We start from the raw sequence: 27,261 nt of genomic DNA on the forward strand, positions 1-27,261 counted from the left end.
TGACTTAAGAAGAACGCAAGAACTTTATAAATAGAACATATGCAAATGCATTATTTCAAAACACGAGATTTTAATCCAGCTTTTCTAATCTCGTTAAATGTGCAACGGAGTAGTTTTATTTAATTAAAATCTTTATGAACTTCCAAGTGCCACTTGTTTATGGAAGTTAATATTACGTGAAAATAACAGTCACTCAAAGATAATGAAGTTTACTGGATGAGGTGAACTTACGTCTTTGACATCAACCAAAGCACCTATTTTACGGTTAAGTCCATAAAAACTCACCATGTGTGTAGGTGCCTGGCTCTCTTATACTGAAATTGATTAATATATATATATATTTCTGAAGTTGTAAATTAGTACCGTATACCAGTTTGAAAGTGAAAAATCGAAATATCACGAATCTGACGAAATACCTTTTATATCTTATCCTATCATACCATAGCACCAAATTACAGATGTTAAGGACTAGTATGATAAGAACACAATACATAGTACCAAATTACAGATGTTAAGGACTTGTATGATAAGAACACAATACATAGTACCAAATTACAGATGTTAGGGTCTTGTATGATAACAAACACGATACATAGTACCAAATTACAAATGTTAGGGACTTGTATGATAAGAAACACAATACATAGTACCAAATTACAGATGTTAAGGACTTGTATGATAAGAAACACAATACATAGTACCAAATTACAGATGTTAGGGTCTTGTATGATAAGAAACACAATACATAGTACCAAATTACAGATGTTAAGGACTTGTATGATAAGAAACACGATACATAGTACCAAATTACAGATGTTAGGAACTTGTATGATAAGAAACACAATACATAGTACCAAATTACAGATGTTAGGTACTTGTATGATAAAAACACAATACATAGTACCAAATTACAGATGTTAGGGACTTGTATGATAAGAACACAATACATAGTACCAAATTACAGATGTTAGGGTCTTGTATGATAAGAACACAATACATAGTACCAAATTACAGATGTTAGGGACTTGTATGATAACAAACACGATACATAGTACCAAATTACAGATGTTAGGGACTTGTATGATAAGAAACACAATACATAGTACCAAATTACAGATGTTAAGGACTTGTATGATAAGAAACACAATACATAGTACCAAATTACAGATGTTAAGGACTTGTATGATAAGAAACACAATACATAGTACCAAATTACAGACGTTAGGGTCTTGTATGATAAGAAACACAATACATAGTACCAAATTACAGATGTTAAGGACTTGTATGATAAGAAACACGATACATAGTACCAAATTACAGATGTTAGGAACTTGTATGATAAGAAACACGATACATAGTACCAAATTACAGATGTTAGGAACTTGTATGATAAGAAACACGATACATAGTACCAAATTACAGATGTTAAGGACTTGTATGATAAGAAACACGATATATAGTACCAAATTACAGATGTTAAGGACTTGTATGATAAGAAACACAATACATAGTACCAAATTACAGATGTTAAGGACTTGTATGATAAGAAACACAATACATAGTACCAAATTACAGATGTTAGGGTCTTGTATGATAAGAAACACAATACATAGTACCAAATTACAGATGTTAAGAACTTGTATGATAAGAAACACGATACATAGTACCAAATTACAGATGTTAGGAACTTGTATGATAAGAAACTCGATACATAGTACCAAATTACAGATGTTAGGAACTTGTATGATAAGAAACACGATACATAGTACCAAATTACAGATGTTAAGGACTTGTATGATAAGAAACACAATACATAGTACTAAATTACAGATGTTAGGTACTTGTATGATAAGAACACAATACATAGTACCAAATTACAGATGTTAGGGACTTATATGATAAGAAACACAATACATAGTATCAAATTACAGATGTTAGGGACTTGTATGATAAGAAACACAATACATTGTACCGATAGCTTTATTATTATATAGTTAGATAAAGGCTACGTTGATATTTGTTAAAATAATATTAAAAACGAAAGTTCACAATTAGATTTTTTAATTCACAGATTATTCTTTGTAGGAAGTAACTCATGTATTAATTTATATATATATATATGTGTGTGTGTGTGTGTTCTTTACACGGATTAGTAGATATTGTACTTGCCATTTCTATAAGTGATATACAAAGCTCCTGCTGGATATATGATAGGAAGCCATAACATTTCCTCTGTGAAATTGTCATTTGATAATTTCGAATTGTTCTGGTCCCACCCAATGACTATAATTAATTCGTTACAACGACAACTTCAACATTAATCGCACAACGTACGTTGTTACGGACGTAGACAAGCTTATTAAAACAAAGGGGTAATTTTGATGACTTAATATCCGTACATAGTTTGGTATTAAACACATTGAAATTTGATTATAGATGCAGGTTGTATTGAAATGGACAAGAGATACAGTACCAGTTAGGTCAGGCATGTAATGGAACATATTACAAGCAAATTATGTTGCCAGTCCCTCGCGTGCATAGCTGGAAACCAAGTAAATAAATTAAATACATTTTCACTAGCAACTTGCTCCTAATCTACAACTATTAATATAACGCGCTTTCCGAGATCTTTCATTGTCTCTTGATATATCAATCATATTATAAAGAGAATTTTTCTTTATAATTCAAAGTAAAAAATTCGAGAGAGTTGTTTATAAATTAACGGTTACTTCAGATATGTGTCTTCTTTAATTGACAGTTATTTATGAAGTAACGAATACTTCAAATATGTCTCATGTTTAATTGACAGTTATTTATGAAGTAACGGATACTTCAAATATGTCTCATGTTTAATTGACAGTTATTTATAAAGTAACGGATACTTCAGATACGTCTGTTGTTTAACTGACAGTTGTTTAGAAAGTTAAGGATACTTCACATATGTCTCTTGTTTAATTGACAGTTATTTATGAATTAACGGATGCTTCATATTTGTCTTTGTTTAACTAACAGTTATTTATAAAGTAACGGATACTTTAGATGTCTGTTGTTTAGAAAGTAAAGGATACTTCACATATGTCTCTTGTTTAATTGAACATTATTTATAAAGTAAAGGATGCTTCAGATATATCTCTTGTTTAATTGACAGTTATTTATAAAGTAAAGGTTACTTCACAATTTTCTCTTGTTTAATTTAAACAAAAGTAATAGTGACCATGGTCTTGTTTCATTAAGACACGGTCGCGAATAATATTAAACAAACAAACATTCTCGTGTCTTAGGACAGGTTTTTCCCAAACTGGGATCCTCAGACACTGAAGGGGCCTGCAGCAAAACCATAAGGGAGATAGATGACAGTAGAAAAGGTAAAAAATAATGTTTAGGTACGATGTATCTATATATTCATGGGGTAAGAGTCTTAGGCAGGGGGGGGGGGTTAAGTAGGTGAGTATAATGCATACTGGGTTTAAGGCGGTTACCAATATAGTCATAAATATAAGTTTTTTAAAGTTTAAAAATAAAGCACAAAATGTTCGTGTTTAGATATGATAAGTTATATCTTTTTTAAGTAAGGTTTACCATTGTATTACTAAGTTTATAATGATATTAACATCAGTCATTTTAAATTTATTTAACAGTAGAATGATTAATTACGTACAAATGCTCTTGCCCGGCATGGCCAGGTGGGTCAAGGCGTTCGACTCGTAATCTTTCAGCCGTGGGGGCGTTATAATGTTACGGTCATTGCCAGTATTCGTTGGTAAAGGAGTAGCCCAAGAGTCGGCGGTGAGTGGTGATGACTAGTTGTCTTCCCTCTAGTCTTACACTGTAAAATTAGGGACGGCTAGCGCAGATAGCCCTCGAGTAGCTTTTCATGAAATTCAACACAAACAAACAATCCTTGGTTCGGAGAAATAGTCATTAAATCAGGAGCAGTTAATGTTCAAATGTACCAACATAAGAAAAGCATTTCAATGTCATTATATTATGTTTAATTTCATATATTATTTTGATTTAAACTTGCACCAGGTATAAACTTTCTTTATTACCCCTTCGTACCAACTGCAAGTTTGTGAACTTTACTGATAAGAGTAGAAAATGCAGTGTTTGAAGAATACTACCCTCTGTACCAAAGAAATACTACCCTCTGTACCAAAGAAATACTACCCTCTGTACCAAAGAGATTCCGATGTATGTGTGTTTGTTTCTAAAGTTCACCTAAAGCTACTTAAATTCTATGTTTTTAGTCGGTTCTAATTTAAAGATGATAGACTACATGTAAGGAAACTAGTAAACTTACAAAATACAGGTAAGACAAATAGCAAACTGATAGACTACAGGCAAGCCAACTAGTAAACTGATAGATTACAGGGAAGACAACTAGTAAACTAATAGATTACAGGCAAGCCAACTAATGAACTGATAGACTACAGGGAAGGCAACTAGTAAACTGATCGATTACAGGTAAGGCAATTAATGAACTGATAGACTAAAGGGAAGGCAACTAGAAAACTGATAGATTACAGGTAAGGCAATTAATGAACTGATAGACTACAGGGAAGGCAACTAGTAAACTGATAGATTACAGGCAAGCCAACTAGTAAACTGATAGATTACAGAACTGATAGACAAGCAACAACTAATGAACTGATAGACTACAGGGAAGGCAACTAGTAAACTAATATAGATTACAGGTAAGGCAACTGATGAACTGATAGACTACAGATAAGCCAACTAGTAAACTAATAGATTACAGGCAAGCCAACTAGTAAACTGATAGATTACAGGCAAGCCAACTAGCAAACTGATCGATTACAGGTAAGGCAACTGATGAACCGATAGACTACAAGTAAGCCAACTAGTAAACTGATAGATTACAGGTAAGCCAACTAGCAAACTGATCGATTACAGGTAAGGCAATTAATGAACTGATAGACTACAGGGAAGGCAACTAGTAAACTGATAGATTACAGGTAAGGCAATTAATGAACTGATAGATTACAGGGAAGACAACTAGTAAACTAATAGATTACAGGCAAGCCAACTAGTAAACTGATAGATTACAGGCAAGCCACCAAGTAAACTGATCGATTACAGATAAGGCAATTAATGAACTGATAGACTACAGGTAAGGCAACTGATGAACCGATAGACTACAGGGAAGGCAACTAGTAAACTGACAGATTACAGGCAAGCCAACTAGCAAACTGACCGATTACAGGTAAGGCAATTAATGAACTGATAGATTACAGGGAAGACAACTAGTAAACTAATAGATTACAGGTAAGGCAATTAATGAACTGATAGATTACAGGGAAGACAACTAGTAAACTAATAGATTACAGGCAAGCCAACTAGTAAACTGATAGATTACAGGCAAGCCAACTAATGAACTGATAGACTAAAGATAAGCCAACTAGTAAACTAATAGATTACAGGCAAGCCAACTAGTAAACAGATAGATTACAGTCAAGCCAACTAATGAACTGATAGACTACAGGGAAGGCAACTAGTAAACTAATAGATTACAGGCAAGCCAACTAGTAAACTGATAGATTACAGGCAAGCCAACTAATGAACTGATAGACTACAGGGAAGGCAACTAGTAAACTGATAGATTACAGATAAGCCAACTAATGAACTGATAGACTACAGGTAGGCCAACTAATGAACTGATAGACTACAGGGAAGGCAACAAGTAAACAGATAGATTACAGGAAGGCAGCTAATAATTATATAAACTACACATAAGGCAGTTAGTAAACTGAAACACTACAACAAATGCACCTACCAAACTAATTCACTAGAGGAAATGTAGTTTATTATTACACCTGACACCAGATCTTCAGCTGTCGTTGTAAAATAATTAGATTCGACCTCACAGTTATAATGCACCTTCTACTCGAAAGAATTGAACGCATTATAGCTGTAATGGATGTAATGGAACACGAACTACGGACCTGCAGGTTCATTGTGGAATGGTATTCAGTGCAGTTTCATTTCACCACATGTAAACTTAAAAATGGGAGTTCTCATAATTTTGTATTAATGTAAAATTGTGATAGGAATAGCCTTCAGTGTAGTTTTACTTATCCACATGTAAACATAAAAATGCGAGTTCACATAATTTAGTATTACAGTAAAATTAATGTGATGTCGTTAATTAAATCGAATCGTTTTTTTTTCTTCCAGTGCTTATGTTGTTATTTCTCATTTGGTATCAAGGTTAACTCACTGTTAATATCGTACGAGTGACATGATAATGAGTGGTGATGAAGAATTATGAGTTCTTCAGCTGATATAATGCAAGCTGCACGTGCTCACGAGTAAAAAGCACTCGGAGATTAAATACATTGTATGATTTGCTGCTTATCGGAGAAAATGTTCCGTTTGATTAGTTTGTAATTAATAATGGAGACGGTGAAGAGAAAAGTACTCTGAAGTTTATAAATCCATCAATCTCTGCTCCAGACCAGAGCGCCCCCTTTTTCTGTTGCACGCAAGAAGTAGATGAAAAAAAATACTTCATGTTGAATTAAACATGAAAAACTGTGTTGAAAAACGACAGAAAAAGATGATGAACAGGATATAGCTTCAGATTTAAGATGATTTAGATAACTGAAAATATACGAAATTGTTTCTCATAGCAGTTCTATAGAGAAGAAAATTCTGTATTTTCATACAGAGTAGTGTCTTGTTTGTTTAGAATTTCGCACAAAACTACTCGAGGGCTATCTGTGCTAGCCGTACCAAATTTAACAGTGTAAGACTAGAGGGAAGGCAGCTAGTCATCACCACTCACTGCCAACTCTTGGGTTACTCTTTTATCAACAACTAGTGGGACTGACCATCGCATTATAACTCCCCCACGACTGAAAGGGAGAGCATGTTGGGTGTGACGGGGATTCGAACCCTCGGATTACGAGTCGAGTTATATTAGTGTAATCAGGAATATAAAACAAATTAAATCGCTATTTTCAAATATAATTATTATCAAAATATACCTCTAACTTTTGTTTACTCACTTGAAGACAAACCTTAAATATCACAATAATACAATATGAGTGAAATAAATGTGAATTTTAACAGTCTCTAATGTACGGAAAATATCGAATGTTTAATCTAATTTACCCTTAGATAACAGGCTTATGGAAACTACTATGCAAGAAGAAAGGTATACCTAAAACGTGAGAAACGCCTTAGTAACGGTAAATGTATGTTTAAAGAGTGTTTGTTCTGAAAATATGGAGACTAAATCTATAAAGTAAGTCCTTTACTTAGTTCATATATGGTACAATGTAAGCAAATCAGAGTTCAGAAAAACTTCTATTATGAAAAGTGGTTTGAAATATAAGAAGCAGATTCAGCTGAGAGTAGAGAATAGAGTAAAATGTATTGTTTATCTGTTTGTTTGAAATCAACCACAAAGATACAGAACTAGTTATCTGTTCTACGCTCTCTACGGGTATCGAAACCCGGTTTCTAACGCTACAAGTTTGCAGTCATACTGCTGTGCCACTGGATGACCGGTAAAAGTGTATATTATATATTTCTGAAAAAAAAATGTCTCTATGCCTTTATATTATCACCAAATATTTATTGAGACTCATTCAGTGACATATGAAAACTTATAGTGACATCTTTACCAAGTCTAAACTTTGATATTTATTGGAATATCAGCTACTTACTTATTGTTTTCAATTTCAAAAACAGTAGTAAAATAACTAAACTCATTGTAATACGTTTAGCTGGATTTTGAATGTTGTCATAATTTGGGTGTGCCTACTTTGAAGAAACTGAAAACAAATTACTTCATTAATAAATATAGTTATGCATAATTAAACTGTGATTAAAGACCAATTTTTTAGCTAATCCCATGATTGAATATGTATAACCCTAATGTTAAAGTTAGATGTCAAAATAATCTATCTTGTGTAATGTGGTTTAAATCAGGTCGTTGATTAATCTTATTGGAGCACGTGTAAGAACTTTTAACATTGGTAGAAGCCTTAAAAATTGTATTCAGATTAAAAATTGTAGACACACTTTATAAGCTCTTTTATAAAATTGTATATTGTCATAATTCTAGTTAATTTCATAGTTAACAATTTTTATAAATGTAAACCCAATCAAATAAGATAAGCAGCTATTAATGTAATATTGAGCATTTCACTTGGTAATGCAAATTTTCATGTTTTTGACAGTATACGCGAAACGTGTTGTTTAGATTTTCTAATTACAATGTTCGAAAACGCGGTATTATAAAGTAATATAATCCCATAAATCTATTTATAATAAAACTTGAAGAAAAAGGAAAATATTTAGATGACAGATTTAAAATTTCTATTTCGATGATAGTTAAAGTTTTTCATAATAATAAAGCAGTGAACAATTCTAAATAAAACAGAAATAATAATATTTTTGTAGGTCAAAGTTAAGAAGCGATAGGTTTAGAATATTCTAGTATTTGTGACTGACTGAATATAAAAAATAACAATAAGTCTTTCATGTGGTTCTCAGCCCAGCTAAATAATAAATCTTTCATGTGGTTCTTAGAATTGCTAAATAATAAATCTTTCATGTGGTTCTTAGCATTGCTAAATAATAAATCTTTCATGTGGTTCTTAGAATTGCTAAATAATAAATCTTTCATGTGGTTCTTAGCATTGCTAAATAATAAATCTTTCATGTGGTTCTTAGCATTGCTAAATAATAAATCTTGCATGTGGTTCTTAGCATTGCTAAATAATAAATCTTTCATGTGGTTCTCAGCACAGCTAAATAATAATAAATTTTTCATGTGGTTCTTAGCACAGTTAAATAATAAATCTTTCATGTGGTTCTCAGCACAGCTAAATAATAATAAATTTTTCATGTGGTTCTTAGCACAGTTAAATAATAAATCTTTCATGTGGTTCTTAGCATTGCTAAATAATAAATCTTTCATGTGCTTCTTAGCACAGCTAAATAATAATAAATTTTTCATGTGGTTCTTAGCACAGTTAAATAATAAATCTTTCATGTGGTTCTTAGCATTGCTAAATAATAAATCTTTCATGTGGTTCTTAGCATTGCTAAATAATAAATCTTTCATGTGCTTCTTAGCACAGCTAAATAATAATAAATCTTTCATGTGGTTCTTAGGATTGCTAAATAATAAATCTTTCATGTGGTTCTTAGCACAGCTATTTATTCCAGACTTTCAGAAAGTGTCATCATTTATCTTGTCTCGAATAATATACTGCTGGTAAAAGATTAGTCATGGTAACTTCAGTGGTTATAATACAGCATTATTACCTTAATAAACATGGTTGCAGTGGATAACAGTTATACTATATGCCAAAAAATCACTAAGAACGTAATAATAAAAAATGTGAAAAACAGCTGTACATCCTGCTTCATCTAACTACTACATCCTGTTTTATCTAACTACTTAAAGAGAAAAATGATCCCTAAAAAATGAATTGAGATAGAAAAATAAACCCGAAATCGATGCGTATTTCAGTAAACTGTAAAAAAAAATTATGTAAAACATTCTCTCAAACAAAGTTTCTAAGTTTAAACTACTCGTGGATTAATAATACGTTTATTGTTTTTTCGTCGTTTGAAACATTGGCTTAGTAAAAGCTTATTGAAAAACAAGACGGTAATTGAAAAACAAAAATAGACGAAACTTATCTATCAGGACCGGCATGGCCAGGTGGTTAAGGCACTCGACTCGTAATCCGAGAGTCGTAGGTTCGAATCACTGTCACATAAAACATACTTGCCCTTTCAGCCGTGGGGGCGTTATAAAATTGCGGTCAATCCCACTATTTCTTGGTAAAAGAGTAGCCCAAGAGTTGACGGTTGGTGGTGATGACTAACTGCCTTCCCTCTAGTGTTACACTGCTAAATTAGGAACAGCTAGCGCAGATAGCCCTCGTGTAGTTTTGCGCGAAATTCAAAACAAACAAACAAACTTATCTTTCGCCAATATCAAAACCAAAACTATTAGTTATTTTGGTTTAGAGATAAAAAACAAAATTAATAAATTATGACCTTTATAATACTGTAGGCTTTGTTATTATTGTTAATTTATACGGAAAATTCTATAACAACAAATACCATTGTAAGATAATGAATAAATTCCACGAAAACATGTGTATGAGTTACTGTTAGATGTTGAAATCTCAAGGTAAAATTGTAGAACGTTAAAAGTAAGAGTAAATATTTTAGTAATTTATATTAACACATTATTAGGCAACAAACAGTTCCAAAAAACCTTTAAATGCAGACAAGAAATAAATGTTCACAGTTAAATAAATGTTGCTTCCTTCTGAAAGACTTAAGTCTGTAGTTAGTTTTTTTTTTCCCATAAATGTAACTTCATGATTTAAAGGTTTATCATTGAATTATCATGTACTGTTTATTTTTTTAAATTTCGATAAAAGCAACACGAGGGTTATCTGCGCTAGCCGTCCCTAACATAGTAGTGTAAGACTAAAGGGAAGGCAGCTAGTCGTTACCACCAACCGCTTACTCTTGAGATACTCTTTTACCAACGAATAGTGGGATTGACCGTCACATCATAACGCCTTCATGACTGAAAAGGCGAGCATGTTTGGTGTGACAGGGATTAGAACCCATGACCCTCAGATCACGAGTCGATCGTCCTATCCACCTGGCCATCATCATGACTGAATGGCATATACTAGAAGATTAAAATTAGATATTGGTTTATCAGATGATAATTTAATAATTACATTATCCTAATTATCCTATTTAAATGGTTGAGATATTAAATGACACATAAACGTTCATGCATTTTATGAAAGTTCGTTATCAGAATCTGGTATATTATCCTAGTAATGTTAGTCCAGAATAAGTTTAAATAGATTATTTAACTATTTTATTGTTTTTTATTTATTTTGAATTTTGCGCAAAGCTACTCAAGGGCCATCTGCGTTAGCCGTCCCTAATTTTGCGGAGTAAGACTAGAGGGAAGGTAGTTAGTCATCATCACCCATCGTCAACTGTTGGGCTACTCTTTTACCAACGAATAGTGGGAATGACGGTCATATTATAACGCCACCACGGCTGAAAGGGCGAGCATGTTTGGTGTGACGGGGATTCGAACCCTCGACCCTTATATTACGAGTCGAACGCTTTAACCCACCTGGCCATGCCCGGCCTAACTACTTTACATAGAAAATTAATGTTTCAAATGCCTTCTGAAAATTTGAATTTACGTTGTCAAAATATTTCGATGTTCACTGATTTATTTCAAAGTACAAACTGAAGTGATTCAGTTTACTGTAGAGTTCGTTGCTAACTATAAGTTTACTTCTGACATACAGATGTCAAGGATTAGCTCTGTCAATATACAAATAAATTACTGTTATATAATACACGTAGACTTATTGAATGTTTATTTAACGATATTCAAAATATCGTCAAATTACATTTCTAGTTCAAATAAAACACTGAAAGTGTGTAGACACGTTAGGCTATTTGCAGCCTCTATTCGCTGCTTTATTTCTTTTGAAATATATTTTAGTGTATTATTAGGTGCTGCCCTGATATTTATGTTATGTTGATTTGCATTTATACAAGGAAAAGGTACGTTCTTTCTAAGCGAATGTCTGACCTTAACTCAAGAAAACAGTTACAAATAACAACGTTTACAATAATATATACATTAAAAAATAAAATTATAACTATTCACTTATTTATATAAATATCTATACAACTCAGCAAAACTTATTTTACACTGTGCTCATATAACCTGTTAATCTTTATGGTTGGGTCAAATTGCATGCAAGGTACCTCGCATTTCGCGCTTTTCAACACAAAAAAAGAAACCTGTTCCTTCTTCTATTACAATAAGAAAAGTTTACGTTAAAATGTTCTAAAGAGGAATATTTCTGAAAAGTTTCCATTTTCTAGTTTCCAGAGACAGCAAAACGTAAGTAAGCACGTTTCTCCAATCATACTAAGGTGCAGCAAAATGCTTTCATCACGATGGTTGTATTTGTTTCAATTTTTTATCTGTGAATAAAGTTTCTTATATTAATCAGATGTGTTTGAGAAACAAATACACATTTGAATAAAAAGGGGCTAATAAAATGTTATAAAATTTTAAGAAGACCCTGTGTTTAATATATATATTTACTTTATCATTTTTCTTTTTTATAAACAAAAACCCAATTCGCTTTATTATATATACTTTTAGTTTACTATTTTGTTTTTAGAAAACACCCAATTCTATTTATTTTGTAACCCCCATTGTCATAGTGCTCTGTCTGTGGACCCATACCGCTACAATTCACGTTTCGATACCCGTGGCGGGCAGAGTGCAGATAGCCCATTGTGTAGATGTGAGCTTAATTTCAAACAAACAAACAAACTTCATATAAATATTTTACTTTGTTACTTTTATAAAACACCAGATTCTATTTATTATGTATATTTTACTTTATTGTTTTTATAAAACACCAGATTCTATTTATTATGTATATTTTACTTCATTACTTTTATAAAACACCAGATTCTATTTATTATGTATATTTTACTTTATTGTTTTTATAAAACACTAGATTATATTTATTATGTATATTTTACTTTATTACTTTTATAAAACACCAGATTCTATTTATTATGTATATTTTACTTCATCACTTTTATAAAACACCAGATTCTATTTAGTATGTATATTTTACTTTATTACTTTTATAAAACACCAGATTCTATTTATTATGTATATTTTACTTTATTACTTTTATAAAACACCAGATTATATTTATTATGTATATTTTACTTTATTACTTTTATAAAACACCAGATTATATTTATTATGTATATTTTACTTTATTACTTCTATAAAACACCAGATTATATTTATTATGTATATTTTACTTTATTACTTTTATAAAACACCAGATTATATTTATTATGTATATTTTACTTTACTATTATTTTTAATAAGCCATCCGCGTATATTTATTATATATATATATATTACTTTATTATTTTTATAAAACACCCGATTCTATTTATTGTATATATTTTCTTACAAAAACAGTTTGTTTGGGCTCAACTCTGGTTCGGCTCTTCAAACCACACCTTTAAAAGTAAAATAAATATTATGATACTATGATAATTCTATTAAATAAAACTAATGGTTTTTGTACATTCAATTTTATCTTCGACATTAATTTGTTGAACTAATTTTTCTCATGTTTTCAAATATCCCTTAACTTGTTTATTTAGGTTCGTTACTCGTTTTAAGGATATTTCTTTAAAAATATTCTTGTTTTTAGCTTTTTATTTTTATATTTTTCCAATTTTTTCATTCAATTCTCGTTAAGTTATCTTTCTTTCTTTCTTACAATTCTGTCTAAGACCTATCTGTGTCTACTTTCTCCTGTAGGTTCTTAGCGGCGTTAGACAATGATGTTAGTGTGCACCATGTGCACTTTCTGTATCAATGACTTTTCCAGAGACGAAAACACAATTCTTCACATGTCTTGAATCTCAGGCAGGAAGGAAAATCTATCTTTTCGAGATACTGATAACTTAGCTTCTTCTCCATGTCATTAATTATACACCTTCCAGCAAAGGTAAATTTTGTTGCAAAAAAAAACAACTAATACAAGACCAAATAAACGTCTAACGCATGTAAAAAGTTCGCTTGCTTGAAATGAATTGCGTTATACAACAAAGAAAAACACTCAAGATCCCGAGAACTGTTTCCTGAAACTTATAAAACTATCTGCTCCAGCCGACTCTAATTTAGCAGTGTAAGACTAGAGGGAAGACAGCTAGCCATCACCACCCACCGCCAATTCTTGGGCTACTCTTTTTATCAACGAATAGTAGGATTGACCGTCACATTTTAACGCCACCACGGCTGAAAGGGCGAGCATGTTTGGTGCGACCGGGATTCGAACCCGCGACCCTCTGCGCAAAGCTACTCGAGGGCTATCTGCGTTAGCCGTCCCTAATTTAGCAGTGCAAAGCTAGAGGGAAGACAGCTAGTCATCACCACCCACAGCCAACTCATGGGCTACTCTTTTGCCAACGAATAGTTGGATTGATCGTCACATTATAACGCCTCCACGAGTGAAAGAACGAGCATGTTTGGTGCGACTGGAACAGTTTAAAATGACGCTAATTTATTATCCGCTTGTTTCTGCGTAAGTGTTTAAAGCCACGCAGTAGTAGATTAAAGATAGTCTAAAACGCAAAGAATATCTTTGTTCACAGATACAACATCTGCAGACTGCAATGTGGATATTCGATCTTTGGTTTGATTTTTGAATTTCGTTCAAAGCTACACGAGGGCTATCTGCGGTAGCCGTCCCTAATTTGGCAGTGTAAGACTAGAGGGAAAGCAGTTAGTCATCACTACCCACCGCCGACTCTTGGGATACTCTTTTACCAACGAATAGTGGGATTGACTGTCACATTATATCACCCCCACGGCTGAAAGGGGAAGCATTTTTGGTGCGACCGAGATTCGAACCAGTGACCCTCGGATTACGAGTCGGGTGTCTTAACCACCTGGTCATGCTGGGCCTATTTGATCTTTAATACACGAAGAATGTTTTGAGTTAAATTTAGGTTTAAAGATATATTCTAATTCAACGCGTGTATTACGTGCGTAATCTTTCTAAGAAGCTACTTATTTTCCATATATGGTAATAAGCTTCCTGTTCAATAATATTCCAGCTTCGTTCTTTAGAAATAAATCCACGATTTAAATAGGCAGAAGGCTCGGCATAACTATGTGGTTAAGACACTCGACTTATAATCTGAGGTTCTTGGGTTCGAACGAATCCCAGTTACACCTTTTCAGCGGTGGGTGTGTTATAAAGTGACGGTCAATCCTACTATTCGTTGTTAAAATAATAGCCCAAAAGTTGGCAGTGAGCTGTGATGGCTAGCTGCCTTCCCTCTAGTCTTACACTGCTAAATTACGGACGGCTAGAGCAGAAGGCCCCCATGTAGCTTTGCGCGAAACTCATAACAAACAAACAAATAGGCAGAAGTAATATTACTTATAACTGCTATTGGGAAATCGTTTCTACTTAGTTCAAGCTGTTTTTATACGCTAACAAATTAGTATTTTAATATTTTTGTCCTTAGAGAACTGAAAAGTATTGAAATGAGAATGTACACTTGATTAGTTTTTTCGTAGTTTGAAATAGCCTAAAACCTAAGTTACCATTTTGCTATGGATGAAGATGGAAAAATATCATGTATTAATGTTTAGATTAGAAATTGATATTTCTATGTCTGCTGGTTAGACAGTTAGAATACTGTTTACATTATCTTCGTCTTTAGACGATAATGGCGTTAAAATTTATCGTTCCTTTAGTTTTTATAGCACATTAGTATAAACAACGGAATATATTCGTTAAGCTGGAACTTTAGTTGGTAATAAGCTAATGATAGGTTTAATCGTGGTTTCATAGCTATGTCATGTATTTGATTACCACGTCATTGTCAAATTAAAATCAAAATTCTTTGGTGGCGAAATTCACGAGCTCCTGAAACACGTGCTAAGGAAGGGTTATTTCAGTAATTTCATTTTGATATGAAAGTTCTGTAAATAAATTCAATTTTGGTTGACTAAGGGACTGGAAAGAAAAACCGTACGTTCGCAGCCAATGCAGTACATCTTATTACCAAAATTTAAGACTTTTTTTTTTATTCTTGAGGGAAACTCCAAATTACATTTTCTAGTATTATTCTTCATTAGTTACTGGTCACTTTAAATTGACTAAAAATCCAGCAAGTTCATAATTATATGAACTAACTACATGAACAGAATGTCTTAATGAACAACTACCATTATGACTTTTAGCATCTTCGTCTTCCAAAGAGAATTTAATAATTAGAATCTGATAATTTATTTTAACATATTCATATATTCTTAGTAAAACTTTCCTTATTAATATGGATACTTCGGTAATTCACTTTTCTGTTTTAGATTTAGTTGCGTCAGGCACAGCTAATTGATCAATGTACCCTGACCATGAATCTGGTTTTTACATAGTTTTGAGTCCTTTCCAACTAAAATGTATTCCTTAGGTTACTCTTGCCTGATAAAATAATGATACTTAATTATCACTCTTAATAAAGTGGTAGGTACTGTTGACTAGCTGTTTGATAAGGCAAGAGTTACCCAAAAAGAGGTAGGTATTGTTGACTAGCTGTTTGATAAGGCAAGAGTTACCCAAAAAGAGGTAGGTATTGTTGACTAGCTGTTTGATAAGGCAAGAGTTACCCAAAAAGAGGTAGGTATTGTTGACTAGCTGTTTGATAAGGCAAGAGTTACCTAAGAAACGGTAAATACTATTGACTAGATGTTTGATAACGCACTGTTGAGCAGTTGGTTTCCTTCTTGTCTATCAATTCATAATTTGAAACGATTGTGTGCAAATATCCTTTGAAAAGATTTTCACGAACTTGTGAAACAAACAAGCTAATCTGTATGATTTGCTGGTTCTGTTACAATTTCACAAAGTAGTTTCATTATTTAAAATGTTCTTTACTTTATACGTATCGCGTGCTTTCTTTAAAAAGATTATGTGTTATAAAATTAGGTGAATAGAGCATATGTTGGAATTGAAAGAGGCGAGAAAGTAGCGTGTTGTTGGTCATTCTCTTATAGATTAGGAATTACGTCATCAGAAAATTATTGGTGTGGGCAGCTGCCTCACTAGTTCGGCTGTGTGGGGTTTAAAAGATTAACAATGATTATGAAACATTATAATCCTATACGAGGGAAACAGGTAAAGAAAGGAACACCGTGAGTTAGAGTTTGTTTTGAATTTCGTGCAAAGTTACACAAGGCTGTCTGCGCTAGCCGTCCCTAATTTAGCAGTCTTACACTTAGAAGGAAGGCAGCTAGTCATCACCACCCACCACCAACTCTTGGGCTACTCTTTTACCAACGAATAGTGCGATTGACCGTAACATTATAACACTCCCACAGTTGAAACAACGAGCATGTTTGTCGCGACGAAGATTCAAATCCTCGACTCTTAGATCACGAGTCGAGTGCCCTAACCACCTGATCATGTCAAGTCCAGTGAGCTAGAGAAACCAATATAAAAGTTAATAATTGAACAAAATGTGAGAGAGAATCAATAAACCTAGAAAGGTGAAGCAAGAAATAAATATGTTGACATTAAGCAACAACACGTATATATAACTCTATTTGTGATCAGTTATAGTAACAAAAAGCAGTTTACAATATTTATATTAGTATGAGCAAATTCCTGCTAACAGTAAGAGCAACCTAAATACAGTAGACAACATGAAATTGGAAAGCGAAGTAATGAAAGTACAGCACCACTGTAACAAAGTGGTATCAAAGCTATTGTAGCATTCTAACGTTTCCTTTATCCGGCTTTAATATTGACGTGTTTTAATTTTTACTTAATTTTGTACGGCTTGAAGTTTATCCTTGTTTATATTTATGAGTTATTCAAAGATGTAACTTTATCACAAGTACCAATGATGAAAAGGAACTGTACACAAGGCCCGGCATGGCCAGGTGGGTTATGGCGTATGACCCGTAATCTGAGGGTCGCGGGTTCGAATCCCCGTCGCGCAAAACATGCTCGCCCTTTCACCCGTGTGGGGGCATTATAATGTGACGGTCAATCCCACTCTTGGTTAGTAAAAGAGTGCCCAAGAGTTGGCGATGAGTGGTGATGACTAGCTGCCTTTCCTCTAATCTTACACTGCTAAATTAGGGACGGATAGCGCAGATAGCCCTCGTGTAGCTTTGTGCGAAATTCAAAATAAAAAAAACTGTACACAATATAAAAGTATAATAATCAGTTGACTTCAATCAAGATTACATGAACAAAACACTGGAATTGTTTTGCTCATTATGAAGAAATCTGAGAAAAGGACGAGTGTGCCCTTCTTTCTTTTGTTCACTATGTATATTTCTTCCTTTCACTTTAATTTGATGAAGTTTTATGGCAGTACGCTGAGTTTATTTGTTCCGTATCCGAAAGTAATTTAACCAGTAAGAACTGATATTCAACAACGAGTAATGTCTTTAGAACAACAATACTGTCATGAGTACCAAGATGTCTCCTGATTGAGCTAACGTATTTAAGGAGAATATTCAAAAACAGATTTTATAGAAAAACAAACTGCATTGTTTTATTTTTGTAAACATTACATTGACTTTTGTTTGTCTCCCACTAGTAACACGGTAAGTCTATAGATTTACAACGCTAAAATCAGGGGTCCGATTTCCCTCGGTGGACTCAGCAGATAGTTCCATGTGGCTTTATTATAAGAAAACAAACAGACAGACTTTTCTTTATCTGTATAGGGCCCGGCATGGCCAAGCGTGTTAAGGCGTGCGACTCGTAATCCGAGGGTCGCGTGTTCGAATCCCGGTGGCAACAAAGATGCTCGTCCTCTCAGCCGTGAGGGCGTTATAATGTGACAGTCAATCCCACTATTCGTTGGTAAAAGAGTAGCCCAAGACTTGGCGGTGGGTGGTGATGACTAGCTGCCTTCCCTCTAGTCTTACACTGCTAAAGTAGGGATAACTAGCGCAGATAGCCCTCGTGTAGCTTTGCGCGGAATTCAAACCAAACTAAACTGATTATTTCATCAATCACATAGTTCTCTTAGATATCGAAACTGGATTCAATTCTTAAACAAAGAGAGATAAATGTGATCTAGTGAAATTTTCTCTCTTGATACTTTTAAGCCTTTTGACATGAACTCTGATACAGATTTTTTTCGATCTTACCATCTTATACATTGATATATAAACACTTTAAAACTTATTTATTGTATAATTTCTTTTATTAAACAATCATGTTGGTAGAAGGCCTTCACAGCATTTTGTAAAGGAAAAAAAAAAGAGACACATTGTGTTTCCATTGAAAATCGGAAAATAACTGGAAAGAAGCCTGAAGTTAAAGTTTTCAGATGTCGTAAGAGCTTCAGACGTTTCAAATTATATTTTTTTGGCGGTATGTGTAGGTGTTTTTTTTTTATAACAAAGCCACATCGGGCTATCTGCTGAGTCCACCGAGGGGAATCAAACCTCTATTTTAGCGTTGTAAATCCGTAGACTTACCGTTGTACGAGTGGGGAATATTTTTCGATAGAAAAATCATAAGGAAGGAATCGAATGTAGGACCAATGTTGTGGTTGACTTTGCATTTTTGATTTATTTATGCAGTTTTGTGAGAAATGAGCAAAAATGTCACTAATTCCATTTTTACGCCGTCGTGAAACCAGCCAATAAACTCAAGTATGACGTTTGGATAACAATATTGCATATCATTTTGATACATTTTATATGAAGTCAAGTAATTGTTGATGTAATTAAAAAATTAAATCTAGATTTTGTAAAATAGTTGTACAACATATGTATGTATGGAATATAACAAGTTGAGAGATTGATTTATTTGAAAAATAAACGAATAAAAAAAACAACGTAAAATATGTTTTCTATAATTCTTATGTCTCTTTCTCTCTCAAAGTTAAAGTCTTGGAATTAAATAGCGTTAACCAACCAAGCATCATTATTCTAAATACATTTTTAGCATAAGCAATTGATTGTCTTTTTTGTCTCTTATGGAAATATGCATAAGCCTCACACTTCATAAAGTGTACTGACTGATGAAGCAATCACGTTCACTTTTATTTACAATCAATCCTTAGGGAGGTAATTTTCACGCGCTAATACCAAGATATGTGGACAATTCAAACACCAAGTTATCTGGACAATACTGACACAAAGTTACCTGTACAATTTATAAACGTCAAACTACTTGGACAATTCAAACACCAAGTTACCTGGACAGTTCAAACACCAAGTTACCTGGACAATTCAAACACCAGTATTCTTTAACAGTTCAAACATCAAGTTACCTGGACAGTTCAAACATCAAGTTACCTGGACAATTCAAACACCAAGTAACCTGGACAATTCAAACACAAAGTAACCTGGACAATTCAAACACCAAGTTACCTGGACAATTCAAACACCAAGTTACCTGGACAATTCAAACATCAAGTTACCTGGACAATTCAAACATCAAGTTACCTGGACAATTCAAACATCAAGTTACCTGGACAATTCAAACATCAAGTTACCTGGACAATTCAAACACCAAGTAACCTGGACAATTCAAACATCAAGTAACCTGGACAATTCAAACACCAAGTAACCTGGACAATTCAAACATCAAGTTACCTGGACAATTCAAACACCAAGTAACCTGGACAATTCAAACACCAAGTAACCTCTAAAGTTCATTCGAGAAGTAACATTGCACCACCTGCATTAAAAATTTATTATATAGTAAAACAAATTAATTAAATAGGTAAATAAACAATTATTTTTTAATTAATTTAATTGATACGATGGAATACACTTTTTATTTTCAAACATAAATGGTTTTTGATGTTAAGTTATTTATTTGGAATTCCTACACTTGAACTTTCATTTATGTTCGGTGCTACTTTATATGCAGTAAACAACCTTTATTATTGTTCCTGTTAAATGGCTGAACTTATATGTATGTTTATGTAATTTACACTGAACTGCACCACAACTGTCTCCCGTTCCTAATTTTGAACTGATATATTAGAGGGAAGACATTGCTAACAAATGAGCTACTCTTACCTGCTGATACATTGCACTTGGCAGTCCTTCTTGTAATTTTCCCACTGTCCAAAGCGCGGACCGCATTTTTATGTTTTCGAAAAGGTTGATTTTGAATGTACAATTAGTAGTGGTTTAACTTACTGGCGATAGGTGTCGCGATCACGTCTTTTATAACACGGTATAAAGTAGTATTTTGTAGGATTAACTTCAAGTTCTTGTTCTTTTTAATTAACCCTATCGAAACATGTAATACGCTACTGGCTTTAAACTAATATGTTATACTTATAAGTAATATCCGATATTACAATCAATATAGCAGCACGAAACCCGAAACTTTCTTTAAAAAACTGACGACTTCAGTAAAACGTAATACGTGTGAAAAATTTAATTTTATGAAATTAGATCTCGTCATAAACATAATGATTAAACTATTTATATAACACTTCAGTTCACACTCTAACAAGAAAGTTTTTTCGTAATTTAGAGGAAAATCTAATAAATTTTCAAGATCAAGTGTTGGTTGAACCTACATTATTATGGTGAGCATTAATTTTAGATATGTTCTGCGGTAAGTGTTTTAATCATCAAAAATAAACTCAAATGAAAAAGAAATGTCTTAACGTTTCCAAATTATAGCCCAACTGAAAAACCTCAGAGACTGTAGGTTTTCGAGTTTCTCAGATAAAAATATTTGTTTCATAGGTTTGTTTTTTGCGCAAAACTATTCGAGGGCTATTTGCGTTAGCCGTCCCTAATTTAGCACTGTAAGACAAGAGGGAACCGCCCACTCTTGGGTTACTCTTTTACCAACAAATAGTGGGATTGACGGGCACATTATAATGCTCCGACGGCTGAAAGGACGAGCTAGTTTGGTGCGACTAGGATTCAAACCCCCGCCCGTCGGATTACGAGTCGAATGCCTTAACACGCTTGGCCATGCCGGGCCTCTGTTTTCTGGATAGAAATGAAATACAATAAGACAAACATAATACAATATAAAGAATGGAAATTTTAAAATTTAGTCTTTATTTTGCGTAATTCCAAAATATTCCACAATAAGTATCAGCAACGTAAATATCAAAAAAACCCTGTATCGGCACCCTTACAAATCGATACAGGCCCTAACCTGAACCTTTATGATTTGTTAAGTACTTAAATAACGCTCTCTGGAGATTCAGGAGAGAGAACAGATGATTGTGTTATTAAGAATAAATCACTTTCTGTCGTATCTTTTCTTTGTAAATCTCAGATAATTTTTGTTAAGACTAATTTGCTCAATTTCGAAGGTGAAGACATGTTACTCACCGTAAGGTTTCTCTTTCGAAGCAGGCTTCTGTTTTACATACGCTCCGCCAGACAGAAGCCACAATTGACCCACGAAAGCATAAAAACACGAAAATTTCCATATTCCATACATTTTACGCAACAATTGTTTTATGTAACAATTCAGTAAGTGTTTTTAAAAAAAATGGTAGAATCGAACGTCACTGTCTGAGACCTTTAACAAATTATAGTCTATCACTATGTCTCCTTCACTAGATTTTAAACCTACTTTTCCAGATTCAAAGTTTGCTCGCTTGTTTGCTGTGGTCACAGGATTGATAGAGTTTGGATTGGACCTGAACTAACACACCTTATAAACGAGCCTCAACGATCGATTCATCCTGAGATTATATCGCTTCACCGATAGAGGGCACTACGTGCAGTGAAAACCGAAAAACATTTCTGAACTCGACATGAAAACTTTCTTTTCCTTTAAAATTACAGCTTTGTGTTAAGTTTCTTTGTTTGACACAGAACATTATATATATATTATGTTACTGATTTATCGATTTTGTAATTTTCAGCTTTCTCACCCTCTATTTTTTCCAGCTATTGGATAGACTCTGGAAACACTTTAAGAACAAACCATTAATAACGGGAGTAGAACTGACTGTTTCACGCCCTCTAGCTGTTGATGAAAGAGCTTCCAATCAAAACAACTTCGAAGCTAAAGTAATTTGTCAGTTTTATATATTTTTAACAGCACGAAATACAAATTATGAATTCTGTTGCTCTTCGCTGATACTTTAAAATATTCTAATAGTTTTACGAGAATACGATTAGTGGCAGAATCAAAGCTAGAAAAGTCTAGAAATATCACATAACGTTTTAATAATAACTGTCCTCTGCTAGATATGGAAAGATACACAAAGACATTCTTTTTCGTACAAGTAAATACACGATATTACAAAGTGTGATTTTAACAGTTTTTAAGCAGAATTCTGTGCAATCGAAAACAAATACTGCAAGTTAACTACTCAAGAGATAAAAATTAATCCGATGAATAATCTAGTTCAATCTCAACAGTAATTTACATAAGTTAGTTTATATATTTGTTATTAAAATTGTATATATTTTATAAGGATTGTTTTTTGGTTAGAAGTAAGCACAAAGCAATACAATTGGCTATCTGTGCCCTGCCCACCACGGGTATCAAAACCCAGATTTTAGCGGTGTCAGTCCGCAGATATATCATTGTGCTACTGGGGGTGCATCTTAACGGCAGAATAGATAAAAATAATGCTTGTTATAAAAATTACAAATTCGAAAATTTATGAACAAATGATTTTTTTTACACCCAAATAATTGAACTTCCTGAAATTGCATTTTGGTTAGTTTCTTTGACACAAAATGATAACACTATGTAAAAAATTTTTACTTTTTTTGTTCCTGGGCAGAAAGTGTTATTTCACAATTGCTTATGCCTAGAGTAAATGAAAAAGACCTATTTTTCTCTTCAAACTTTGTTTTCGTAACCTGGGTAATGAAATTTTCAAATTTATCCATTTCCAAAAAACATTCCAGGTAGATTCAATGATGAGTAGCTGAAAAAGAATTTTCTCGAACTTACAAGAATTTTCAAGAACCTTTTAGAATTTTCTAGAACTTTCCATAGTAATATATATACAAGGGCTCACCACTCACCACTTCAGTTTAGTTCTAGCTGCCTAAGTGAACACATAGACCTATCTGATTTTATTAGAGATGGCATCAAGAAGCTGCAAGCATTCTCCTGACGATTTCTGCTATGTATGTGGCCAATTTATTAAGACAAGAGCGTAAAAGTATTCTGTGACAGCATCTGCTAAAATGTGTGAAGCCTACAAGACATATTTCGGGGCTCAAGACAAACCCTGGGCATCATTTTACCTGTGATCACTGCAAGAAAAAACTCTAGAAGGTAAGACGGACAATTTTTGCTTGCTTGAATAATAAGATTTCATATTACACAAATTTTAGACCTTTTAAAATTTAAATATCTTTCGGTGCACCTCAAAGAGGAATACAACAGCGTCAAGACCTTGCTAGAAGCCTTGAATTGTGATGAATATGGCTGGGAGGTTTTCGGAGACTTCAAAATGGTGGCATTCCTAATAGGTCTCCAAGGAGGTTTATACCTAGTTTTCCTGTTATTTTTGCCTTTGGGACAGCAGATACACCGCAGTGCACTACAAAAGGAAGCACCAACCACAACGGACTGAGTTCTCTGTGGGAAGGCACAATGTCAAGTGTGAGCCACTAGTGGACTTCCAGAAGGTGTTGTTCCCACCACTGCGCATAAAAATGGGTCTCATGAAATAACTTGTCACAGCTTTTGATAAGGAATCTGCAGCCCATAAGTACCTTCGAGACTTCTTTCCAAAGCTGTCTGATGCAAAGGTGAAAGCTGGTGTCTTCGTTGGACGACAAATAAAGAAGATCCTGGAGTGCACAGAATTCCCCAAGAAGCTCAGAAGAAAAGGAAAAATAAAGCTTGGGGCAACTTTGTCGCAGTGTGTAGGGGCTTCTTGGGCAATCACAAGGCCGAAAATGAAATAGAACTGGTTGAGGCTCTGGTGAAGAACTACGGCAAAGTAGGCTGCAGGATGTCCCTGAAAGTCCATATCCTTGACGCTCATCTTGATAAATTCAAGGAGAACATGGGAGCAAGGCGAGCCCTTCTACCAAGATATACTGGATTTTGAACGCCGCTACCAAGGAACGTATAACGAAAACATGATGGGAGATTATATTTGGGAGCTGATACGTGAAAGTGATTTAGTCCCAAATCTCGAAAAACTACTCACTTCTAAACATTTTTGTACAATTTTAGTATAAATGCATGTAAAATTTGATTCGTATGTTGTTTTATTCAAACTTTATGTGAATGAAAATGTGCAAATTTGCCCGTTTTTACATATAAAATAGGTTAATTTCTAAATTTCATTATCCAGGTCACAAAAGCAAAGTTTGAAGGGAATAATGGCCATTTTCTGTACTTTTACAACATAAGCAATTAAGAAATAGCACATACTGTCCAGGAACAAAACTTGTGTTACATAGTGTAATAATTACTTCGGTCTTAAATTACTACACACAAAAACTCGCTTACTTATTGACATTTTTAGTCGAAATCTGTAAGTATTTGACTCAACTACAGGTAAAATTGTGTCTTCTGAGCTCCATAGTAAATAGGCCCGCCATGGCCAAGTGTGTTAAGCCGTTCGACTCGTAATCCGAGGGCCGCGGGTTCGAATCCCGGTCGAACCAAACATGCTCGCCCTTTCAGCCGTCGGGGCGTTATAATGTGACGGTCAATCTCACTATTCGTTGGTAAAAGTGTAGCCCAAGAGTTGGCGGTGGGTGGTGATGACTAGCTGCCTTCCCTCTGGTCTTACACTGCGAAATTAAGGACGGCTAGCGCAGATGGCCCTCGAGTAACTTTGTGCGAAATTTAAAAACAAAAAACAAACATAGTAAATAATTTACTTTACTTGATTTGTGATGCAGGTATTCCATTTTTCAAAGTAATATCAGGATGAAATATGTTTAGTCGAATATTAGGAAACAGAAAGAAACATAATATTGTAACAGTTTCTTGTTCATAAGATTAGCTACTCACACAAGGCTGTACAATATTTTATGTTCTTTAATCCATCTTTGATGAGACAAAAAGTAAATATTTAATTCTATATGATCTGTTCACGATCGTGTTGGCTTCAGAAAGTGGGTTGTCATACTATGAGACCATTTGCATAATACAGGAAATATCTGTAAACAAATCTATACAAGTGAAATTGAATTATAATAGCAAATCGCCATGGTTATATATTCATACGTGTTTCATGTGACTCAATAAAGCTTGACTTATGTTTTTTTTTCTGCTTTTTATTAGTGAGTAATAATAAAATAAACCTAAATGAAAGTATGTGTTATAAAATGGAAGAATCATAACGTTTGAGTACTGTACAAACCCATGTATGACCCACACTTTCTTGTACCAATCAAAAGTGGGTACAAATAATAAATTGTTTTCGGTGATACTAATTTATACCTTATCCGGATAATAACACAAAAAATATGTAATGCTCTGCTAATAATCGCTGTCGAATACCCCTCGATATATATTTTGAAATGGCTTTTTCTACACTTGATCTCAATATCCGTACGTTTGTTTTTGAATTTACCACAAAGCTACTCAAGGGCTATCTGCGTTAGCCGTCCCTAATTTAGCTGTGTAAGATTAGAGGGAAGGCAGCTAGTCATCACCACCCACCACCAATTCTTGGGCTACTCTTTTACCAACGAATAGTGGGATTGACCGTCACATTATAACGCCTCTATGATTGAAAAGGCAACCACGTTTGGTGCAAGGGGGATTCGAACCTGCGACCCTTAGATTACGAGTCATGAACCCCTCACCACCTGGCCATGCTGAACTCTCAATGTCTACACGTTTATTTTAGGGTAAAAAATAGTTCCTGGAGCATCTCCAATTTAATGACAAGGGCGCTAATATTCAGTTTGAAACACGGTTTAATTCTAATTCAACCTTCTGTAAGCGATTATTTCCCACCGTTTTCAACCAAAATGAGAAATGAGAAGATAATCCTGTGTGGTTTAGTCCATCCTCAAACAATCATCTTTCATTCTTTCCACTTTTACAATGGAAACGAACAACTGTTTTATTTTACTATCATATTAAATGTGACATTTGCTAGTTTCACAATAGTTAGCTATTTGTACATACGCTTTCATTGAAATGCGCTTCGTACTACAAAGTTATTCAAACAATATCGTCTCATTTGTTTTCAGTAGAATTGAGTTTTTTTATTATTATTATTTCGGGCCTGGCATGGCCATGTGGGTTAAGGCGTTCGACTCGTAATCTGAGAGTCGTGAGTTCGAATTCCCGTCCTACAAAACATGCTCGCCCCTTTAGGCGTGGGGGGCGTTATAATGTGACGGTCAATCGCACTATTCCTTAGTAAAAGAGTAGCCCAAGAATTGGCGGTGGGTGGTGATGACTAGCTGCCTTCCCTCTAGTCTTACACTGCTAAATTAGGGACGGCTAGCGCAGATAGCCCTCGAGTAGCTGTGCACGAAATTCAAAAATAACAAATAACCTTACTGTCAAAGCTCTAACTTGCACTAAAATATTACTTATAATCCATAAATAGCCTCATAACAAAGTTACTCAACTACGTATCTGATTTTTCCAATTCTATAACATCTTTAGTATTACATAAAGATTGTGAAGAAAAGTTGAGGTTTTGGGAGCTTAACTTATCAATAACTTCTTTATTTCGAAA

At 33.9% G+C, this 27,261-nt stretch overlaps 1 protein-coding gene across 3 annotated transcripts in view; it reads right to left on the reverse strand.

The window, feature by feature from the left end:
* LOC143233364 (protein turtle homolog B-like) overlaps positions 1 to 27,261 on the reverse strand; it is a 398,319-nt gene that overhangs the window by 192,695 nt on the left and 178,363 nt on the right. The window contains exon 1 of one of the 3 annotated variants that reach the window (XM_076469542.1): positions 21,953 to 22,242. The exons of the other annotated variants lie outside the window; for them this stretch is intronic. Coding sequence (XP_076325657.1) covers positions 21,953 to 22,064 — 112 coding nt within the window. The 5' untranslated portion in view covers positions 22,065 to 22,242. Of the gene's footprint in view, positions 1 to 21,952; positions 22,243 to 27,261 lie in introns of those variants that run through there. 3 annotated transcript variants of the gene reach the window in all.

Source organism: Tachypleus tridentatus, chromosome 12 (genome assembly GCF_004210375.1).
Source record: "Tachypleus tridentatus isolate NWPU-2018 chromosome 12, ASM421037v1, whole genome shotgun sequence".
NCBI lineage: Eukaryota > Metazoa > Arthropoda > Merostomata > Xiphosura > Limulidae > Tachypleus > Tachypleus tridentatus.